The sequence below is a fragment of the Condylura cristata genome, unplaced genomic scaffold (genome assembly GCF_000260355.1).
Source record: "Condylura cristata isolate star-nosed mole 26May11 unplaced genomic scaffold, ConCri1.0 scaffold00007, whole genome shotgun sequence".
Taxonomy (NCBI): domain Eukaryota; kingdom Metazoa; phylum Chordata; class Mammalia; order Eulipotyphla; family Talpidae; genus Condylura; species Condylura cristata.
The window spans coordinates 39,771,649-39,781,560 of record NW_004567108.1 but is presented as its reverse complement, the minus strand read 5'-3'; the positions used below and the strand labels follow the sequence as shown (position 1 = coordinate 39,781,560).

At 37.2% G+C, this 9,912-nt stretch overlaps 1 protein-coding gene across 1 annotated transcript; it reads left to right on the top strand.

Annotated features, from left to right (window-relative positions):
- The first annotated feature begins 2,189 nt into the window (after positions 1 to 2,189).
- On the top strand, positions 2,190 to 9,680 carry MRPS36 (mitochondrial ribosomal protein S36). The gene is made up of 4 exons (XM_004678236.2): positions 2,190 to 2,327; positions 7,495 to 7,558; positions 8,786 to 8,973; positions 9,408 to 9,680. Exons 1-4 carry the CDS (start codon positions 2,286 to 2,288, stop codon positions 9,423 to 9,425), a joined length of 312 nt encoding a protein of 103 aa, XP_004678293.1. The 5' UTR covers positions 2,190 to 2,285; the 3' UTR covers positions 9,426 to 9,680.
- The last annotated feature ends 232 nt before the right edge of the window (positions 9,681 to 9,912 follow it).

Here is a 9,912-nt window from a genome sequence, read left to right as displayed (position 1 = left end):
TCTCTAAATCTTAGTGGCTTATGGCAGCTGCTACTTTCTTAGATCCATTCTTTGATTAATCATTCTGGGCTCCAGACTGAGCAGCCACTACCTGAAACAATGTCTCATAGCTTATGAGATCAAATCAAATTATACAAGCACAGTTAAAATTTCTACTCAGAGGAGATATGTATAATTTCTACCCAGGTTCCATTGCAGGAGCCCAGCATCAGTAGGATGGGAAAAGTGTAGTCTTGCAATAAGTCCTGGGTTTCAGAGTAGAGGGAAGTCTTTTCAGATATTTGCTGAAAGAATATAGAGCATGGTGATCTGAGATAAGCACTTTGAGGGTCTTAACTTTTTGCTGAGTGCCTGGTATGCAACTTAGCTCCTGGGATGACTCTTGCTTCAAGTTAGACCATGCATGTACCACCATGAGGCAGAATGGACCCTGGGGGGTCCCATGACAACTGACGCATTACTCCTTTGTATGCAACTATACAGTTCATCTCTTGGTATGTAGCCACATCATAGATGACCAAGCTGCCAATGCAAACCTCTCCAGAGCCTTGTAGAAACTAAAAGTGTATATAAGCCCCCGACTTTCTACAAACCGGGTTCAGGGTTTTAATGCAAATCTGCTGAGTTAGCACTGTTGCAATGAACCTGGCTTCTTAGCCCTGGTGTCTAAGTTTCCTTTGTACTATATAACAAGTACACAGTATAACAGGCCTATCTTGGTCTTAAACATTAACTAGCTTTTTACAGGTAAAATACACACTCCTACCCCAGGAAGATAAGTGACCAGTATGATCCAACTCTAGCAGTTTCAAGGTTCAGGTTATATAGTCTTTCATATCATATCCAAAAGTGCTGCAGTGGCTGTGAACAACTTCATAATGCTGCACTTTAACCCACTGCACCACCAGATAGGGCCCTCTGAAAGCTTTTTAATAAATAGATCTTTGGCCATCTTCACAGATACACTTAATATTTGGGCTCGTAATTTATATATTCGTTTAATTGTAATACAGGTTTATTATTTTTAAAATATATTTTATTTATGCATACATGTATTAGGGTATAGCTCAGAGGTGCGGGGAGGGTGTGTGTGAGAGGATTCACCAGAAATAGTGGGGAAAACAGGAAGGTCTACTGAAATACACTGCTGAGGAGAGCAGCAGGCAAGAAAAGGTCTGCTGTACTCTGCACTATGTGGGTCACCTCCCTGGCCAGGGGAGGAACTCTGGCAGCAGCAATGTGATAGTGCTAAGACTTAACCCATGTGCCACCAGGGAGGCCCCTCGTAATTTGTATTTATAAAAAGCGCTCAGATTTAGAAACCATGAGGTAGATCTTCAAAACAAATGTGTCATTTTAAATACATTCATTACCATAAAGAAGTGCTAAATGCCCATAACATTGTATATTAAGAATTGTAACAATATCTAATATCTACTACATAGTTTAACTTTGTATGAATAATATGGGTTGTTTGCTTCAAAGAGAAAAACGAACTTTTCAGTTTTCCAACTGGAAGCAGTCAGTTCAACATCAGAACTAACAGAGAAAACACAAGAGTAAGAGGAAACTGCTATAATTGACCGCTCTGAGCTTACTGCTAACACCCAACAGTATTTTTGTTTTTTAAAAGATTTTTTAATTTATGCATACAAGAACTGGGGTGTAGGCCAGAGGTTGGGTGGTTGTGTGTGTGTCTGAGAGGATTCACCAGAGACAGATTGGGAAGCAGAATAGGCAGATCTACTGAAATACTCTGCCAGACTTGGGGCCAGACCTAGAGAGGTCTGCTGCACCTCGTGGGTGGGTCAGTTCCCTGGCTGGATAGAACTCAGGCTGCAATGGCTGGCGAGAGTTTGATAGCGCTGACACTTCACCTCTGGGCCATCTGAGACCCAACTCCCAAGTTTTAACAAGATTTTAAATTTGAGGAAGCACAGGAGTTTGTATTATTTGGTTTCAGATCAAATCTTGGAACACAATGAACCTAGAAACTGCCTATCAGAAGACGAGATGGCCGGAAGCTGAGGTGTAAAATATACCAACACCCCAAAACTGGGCAAACTAACAGCGGGAGATTGGCCAGTGCTTCTTGGGCGGGATGTGGGGCGGGGCGAATGAGCCACAGGGGGCGGGGCTCGCTGCACAGTGGGAGGAGGGTCCTACGGGGCGGCCACTCGCTCCTCCTCCGTGACGTCACGCAAAGAGTTCGCCTTCTGCCACCCAGGACTTCGATTCTCGCTGCGGCACGCGCGCGCCCCGGAAGCTGCCCCGACTTGGGGGTCATGATGGGCAGCAAAATGGCGTCCGCCAGCAGGGTCGTTCAGGTAAAGAGATTCGATCGCCTTCCCCTTAGGTGGGCGGTAGGGATGGTGCCCAGTATGGTAACAACGCTGGGGAAGAATGGCGGTGACGCGACCGCGGCCTCGAGCCGGGCCAGATGCGGTGCCCGGGGGTGTGTGTGAAAATTGGAACTTGAGCGCATTGGGTAGGGCGTTGAGCAGGGAACTGGAGTTGAGGGTTGGGCCCGGCCACGGGAGTACCTCATCTCAGCAGGTAGGCAGGCATACAGCTGCTCCGGGGCCCGGGACTGTCCTCCGCCAAGACCTTAGCTCCCTGCGGAGTCTGCGGACTCGGCTGCCTTGGCAATAGCTTGGCCAATCGTCTTCTGGTATTGTCTGTGATGTGTCTGATCAGCCAATCGGGAGGAAGGCGGTCGCAGAGCGTCAAAGGAAGTAAACCCTACTTCTGACCCAGTGTCCCTTCAAGGACTTGGGAGCAACCCGAGCACTGGGTCCGAAGCCTGCAAATTCGGCCGGAGCTGCTTCTCCCCTACCAGTTCAGATGTCGCTCTACATGGCTGTATGGGGAGAATACTTTAAAAAGATCGTGTTTACGTTTATGTGAAATATGTTTTAATGTCGGTCTCCGAACCCTGTATTTTTGAGTTTAGATAAACTACCCCAAGGAACAAATTTTTAATCCAAACATCAATCGCCAACTATTGACAGATAGTGTATTTGCTTCTCCCACTGGAGTCACCAGCTTAATTAGGAGGGTAAAACTAGTATATAAATGGATATAGATGTACTTGGCATATTTGATCTTTTTCAACGCCACACTCGTTACTGTACGATTAATGTTTATCTTTAATAGGAGTGGTGCATTTTCTTTATACAAGTATGTATCTCAAAAGACCTTTTCTTAATGATAGTCTGAATGATAATTCTAGATCCCAGTCTCTGTCCCATTGCGATGAAAATGATCCTCATTTATTCAGTGTGTAGTTTAGTTACTGAGCATTAATTAACTAGTTAAAGATTTTGTGAACACAGTAACTTCTAACAAACCATTGTATCCACAATACATAACCCAATTTAATAGCCCAGTGGTATATATGTATATATATGTAATAATTATATGTATGGTCCAATTAAAAATATAAATAGCCCAATTTAAAAATTGGTAAGTAGGTTTTAAAAATTGGTAATGCATTAAAAAATTCAAATTCATCTGTAAACCTTTGAAAAGATACTTACCAGGAAAATACAAATTAAAACTAGGAGGTACAATTGTACCCACCATTATTATTAAAATTAAAAAGACTGTCAATACCAAATGATGAGAATGTGAAGCACCAAGACCCTCATAAAAGTACAGCCATATGGAAAACTTCTGTCAGTCTTCAGGTAGGTATAGAAACCTACCTAGTAATCTGACCCTTCTACTCAGTTTCCCAAAGGAAAACAATGCACTTAAGACTTAACAAAATGTATATAGCTGCTTTATTGCTAATAACCCCCTAACCAGATACATCCAAAATATAAAATTGTGGTAAAATTTTAAAATGAAAATACTACACATAGTAATAAAGAACTAAATGCTAATATATGAAAGAATAAAGAATATGAGTTATATAATAAAAACTCTCCTAAGATGCAAAACCGATACATACATATTCATAATATTGTTAACAATATTGCTAACATATAATAATTACCTATTATATATTTTTTTAATATTTATTTTTATTTATGCATATAAGATCTGGGGTAAAGGCCAGACAGAGGTGCTTGGGGTGTGGGGTTATGAGAGGATTCACCAGAAACAGAGTGGAGAGCAGAACAGGCAGATCTACTGAAATACACTGCTGAAGGGAGCAGTGGATGAGATAGAAAAGATTTCCTGGGCCATGTGGTATTACCTCCCTGGCTGGATTGAATTCAGGTGGAAGTGGCTGGCCATAGTTTGATAGTGCTGAGACTTAACCCCTGCACCACCGAGGAGGCCCAACTACCTATTATAACATTAGCAGAATGTCTTGAGTACCTTTGTACCAGCCCTGTACTCAGTACTGGGACTGCTTTGCCAATTAGACAGACATGGTGCCTCCACAGAGTAGAGAATTTGGCTGTTGATTAGTACTTTGCAGAAAGAGTAGTATTTCAGGAGACTGGCACAGGAATTTACAAAGCATGGTCTCAACATTAAGTAGAGAATTTTGACTGTGCAAAAGGTTTTTTAGAATTTATTTTACAAGAATAAACCAGTTATTATCTGCTGAATGCCAAGATATATATATATATATATATATATATATATTTGATTGGTTTTGACCATTGTGAGAGCAGAAAGGTGGTATTTTATCATTTATGAAATTTAACTGCATGAGACACAGGACAAGAAGATGGTTGGTTGGATTAATTTGGGGTTTGGGATTTCCTTAGTCTAGCAAAGAATGCAGATAAGACAATATTGAATGTACTGCAGGTTCCAATCTAGATTCAAAAGGAAGCCAGGATGAAACCAATTGATTGTGAGAAAACAGAACAATTTAGGAAATGGGGGACTTGATGAGAAGAGACTTATGGGTTAAAAGTAGTAATGTTAGATTTTAAGTTGAAATTTTAGCCACAGCTCTGAACTTAGTTCAGAATTAAGGATGAAAAAAGAAAACTTTCTGAGCCCTCCCTGGTGGCGCAATGGGTTAGGATGCAGCACTGCAAGCTGGCCGAAGCCACTTCAGTATAAGTTCGAGTTCGATCAAGTTCAATCCCCACCCTGGAGGTGATCCACATGGCACAGCATACCTCTCCTGACCCACCCGCTGCTTCCCTCAGCAGTGTACTTCACTGATCTGCCTGTTCTGCTCCCCACTTTGTCTCTGGTGAAGCCTCTCACCACCCCTGCATCCCTGGCTTGTACCCCAGTTCTGTATCCTCTGGCTTGTACCCAGTTGTGTATGACTACAAAAATAAATCTTTAAAAAGAAAGAAAAAAGAAACTTTCAGAAGTAAACAGTAAGCTAGAAGGAATAGAAAGTAAATAGACAAATCAGAAATTATACTAAAGGAGTGGGTGATGAAAAGAGAAAACTGAGGGGAAATATTAAAGGTATTAAAGGATTAGAGAAAGTAATTAAAGTAGGCAAAGACAAGAAGATGCAGGCTTTGTATTAATCTCTAAAAAAGCAAATGTAACCCATCTCTAAACCTATATGTTTATTAAAACTTCCCTGATAAAAAAAAAGAAAACAAACCAATACTTTGTATTTAAGAGAACTAACATAGTATGGTTGATAAATGGTTATGTTCCAGTGAAACAAGTAGATTTTGAAGAGGAAAAAAATCTTTGGTGACCTAGACAAAAGTAAGCACTTACAAGAGAACAAGTTTTCAGAGTTTTCAATAATAATACTTCATAAAAAAAGAACATGTGTATAAAATAATTTAGGTAGTTAAAGAAAATGTGAGCAAAGATTTATCTAGCTACTCTGATCTTCAAGTACAAAGACCATAAACCTTTAATAAATTTGGGAATATTGTTCTCTGGAGCCCTTCTTCTAGATAGATATCCTAGAGAAAAAGCTTCAGAATAGCTTCTCTGCAGTGTATATGCATTTGTTTAAGTATGTGTACATACATACTTATATGCTTCTACAGTTAGTCCTAACTTAAAAAACAGTCTTCGTTTATTGAGTAAATGTTTGCTGAGCATTTTCTATGTACCAAACACTAATTCATAAATGCTTAATTTTCTGACTTTCCAGGATTTTAGCTCTCCTGTAATTACTGGTTCAATCATTTGCCCACTGTAAAATATTCCTCAGATGTTCAGGATGCCAATGAAACATTAAGACGGAACTTTTTAATCAAATTTTGGAATCAGGGGAACCTGCTTAGAGAGGAATGATACTTGTATTGTTTTTGAAAAATAAGCAGTCAGATAAAAGAGGAGGCATGTAAATGGAGTGGAATTGGAGAGAGATTTCCTGACAATGGACCCAAATTCTAGACAGAACAGGGTTGGAAATGGCATGATGAAACATGGAAATAAAAGGTGCTGCAGAATAGAGTACATAAGACAGTGATGAGGACTGAGGCTGGAAAGGAAGGGAAAGATCAGATCATGATCATAATGGACCTGTAGTTTAAAAAACACTTTTGAAATTGATTCAGAAAACTCTTAAACATTTTAAAAACTAAAATGGGATGAGGACAGTAAGTTAAATGGACATTCTTTTAAAGAAAGTTGACTGTGAAAAGGACCAAGATAGTTACCAGAGAGAGAGAGTTTTGTTTTTTAACATGAAATAGATGAGCATGCTTTTATGCTGAGGTCAAGAACCATATTCTGGTATTTTCTTATGGTAGCAGAATTATAGTGTTTCAGGCAGGTCCCAACAAGCCTATTTATTTCTGTACTCATAAAATGAATAATATGTAGTATATAATATACAAGTATACAGATAGACACACACAGATCTCTAGTTATGAAGTGTCTTTAGAGAATAGTAGTCTGTTGTGTTGTATAGCATCTTAGTATTGTGTATGCTGAAAATCTCATACTGGAAGGTCCACATTACCTGGGATTTTAAGGATTAAATATTCTTCAAATATATGTTATAAAAACATGCTGAAAATACGTACTTCTATGGTATAGGAGAAAAAGGCTAAAATAAAGTACTGTCAGATGTTTTAATCTGTCTTATCTAGCTAGGGTATTTTAATATTCTTTATGCTTTACTTCATATAAAGTTTCCCCCAATATTTTTATATAGGACATATGTCACTTTTGTGTCAGAAAATATATTTTTTAAATGTATAATTTCCTGAAGTTTTTGTAATCTTACTCATTTGCTAAATATTGAGTTAATAGGGGAACAACACTTAAGTCAGGAAACTTCCAATTCTTACCAGTAAGCATAGCAACATATAAGTAATGCAATGTAGATCTACACCATCCTCTTCATAGGTTGTTTTAAGGTCAGTTGATAGTAAATTTCTTGAGATGTATAGTGTACAAGTTATTAAGAATAACAGATAAGCTAAATAGGTTTATAGTTCCTTGACCAGCTTTCCTGTTGGGGAGAATGACATAATAAAATATAAATATTTTATTTTTACTCAGGTGTCTATTTATGAGGTTTAGTAGATGTTTTCAAAAAGTTAATAAGTTATTTCAGCCTTTTTTCATGCATTTTATTTACTTTAGGTAGTCAAGCCACATACTCCATTAATAAGATTCCCAGATAGAAGAGATAATCCAAAACCCAATGGTAAGTGGTACTTTATTTAGATTTTTCAAAAATGTATATGCATATTTATATGAATACTATAGACAGTATTTCTCACTCTAAGCAAGGTAAACTAATGTAGCTGTGATCAAAATGGTATCTTAGATTGCATACAAGTAGAAATTAACTTATTACCTCCATTTTAAAAAGTAGTCATTCAATAGTATATATATATCTGAAACTTGTAATGATGCTGAGTTTCTATAGAGGGACTTTTGTTCTACCTCTTTTTCTGTCTTTTAGAAGAGCCTTTCATACACATTTACAGACATGAAAATAGTAGCCAGTCCTGTATGTATTTCTCTTCCAGCTAACCTTTTCTTTGATTCTCTCCTTTATCTATTCACTTAGTAAATATTTCTTAGATTGCCTTAGTACTTAGCAATCATTGTCTATAAAGCAAAGATTGCAAGGTCTTGTTTTTCCCTTTTTGTCAGATCATTTGTCCCTGTCTTTATTATAATATATATTTAATCTTTTATTCAGGGAAAATTCTAACAAATTTTATATTGACGTTTGTACCTTATTATAATAACTTAAAGAATTAAGATACAGGTGATAAAAATGATAAAGGTATTGAGAAAACTGAAATCTACATGTACAAACTCTTATTCCCCATTCTGTGACATTATATCTAAACTCCACCCTCTGTCAAAACTTACACAGGTTATCAATAATGTTGAATGCCACTATTTAGAAATGTCATTATTTTACAAATTTGTTCAACTTAATAATTCACTCAAGATTACTTATTTTAAAGGAACTTTATGAAAATAGTTACCCAACTAAGTCAACCTGTCATACATACCTTTTAAAATGATACTACTTTTCACTTTAAGAATTAACTAGATTGATTGGCCCTCCCTGGTGGCGCAGCGGGTTAAAGCACAGCACTGAGAATCTAAAGCCGCTTCCGCATTCATTCCGAGTTCAATTCCCTCCTGCCCCGGAGGTGACCACATGGTGTGGCAGGCCTCTCCTGACCCGCCCACTGCTCCCCTCAGCACTGTACTTCATCGATCTACCTGTTCTGCCCCCCACTCTGTCTCTGGTGAATCCTCTCACTGCCCCTGTACCTCTGGCCTGTACCCCAGTTCTGTATGAATAAAAAAATAAATCTTAAAAAAAATTAACTAGATTATTTCAATAATAGATAACGCAAAATAGTCAAGACACTTCAATTTCTCTAATTACTTTTTTTTTTTTCAGTATCAGAAACTTTGGGATCAGCAGGACTACCTTCTCACTCTTCTTCAATTTCACAACATTCTAAAGGAAGTAAATCACCAGATTGGCTAATGTATCAGGGTCCACCAGACACTGCAGAAATAATAAAAACATTACCTCAGAAATATAGAAGGAAACTTGTATCTCAAGAAGAAATGGAATTTATCCAGGTATGCTATTATTTTTTATTATAAAACTGTCTAAAACACCTTAAACATTTTACGTGTTGATCTTAACATTTTACTTGTTGATCTGTATTCTCTACTTATCTTGTCACAGTCTTCAATAAATGTGCAATAAGAATATATATGTAGAATTACAGTATGTTAAATAACAATAGATAAAAACACATAAGAAGAAGCTCTAGGGTCCTCCATAATTTTCAAAATGTAAAGACCAAGAAACTTTTAAATCATTGAGATAGGTCCATCTTAAGTACTTTCCAAAGCTGCAATGATGTTTAATTTATATTGATATGAAAACCAAAATTATTTTTAAAAAATAAAGGTCACTTGCTCAATGGTGTAAATGTGAATAGTACCATGAAAACATTTCTTATATATTTTTATCACCTAATCTTATTGCTTTATTTTTTCCTTTTCAGCGTGGAGGTCCAGAATAATCGCTTAAATGGGGCTGCTGTTTGGCATCAGGCAAATGAATAGTCTTTACAATAAAGGACTTCCAAAATGACAAATGAGAAATTGCATATTAAACAACTTTAATAAATATTCTATAAAAAGGAAAAAAAAAGAAGGAAATATAGAAAATTTAGATGGACACTTGTATCTCCTATTTATGTACCTGGTCAGCTTCTCCACAAGCTTACCTAATTGCTTATATATTATATACTTATTAAAGTATACATTTTTAAATGTTAGCTTATTAATTTACTCTTGATTATCAAGTATTACTAGTGTTGAACTATGAAAAGCACACAAATGTCTAGGAAACTTGTCATAGGTTTCCCAGAATTTCACTTGTAGTTTCTGTCTAGACATAAAAAAAAATTTATTAGGCCGAATTGCTGCTTTTGGGGAATGATTTTCCTAAACAGAGAGGAGGATCATTGAAATAACAACTCAATTATATGTTCTTAATTCTCGTAA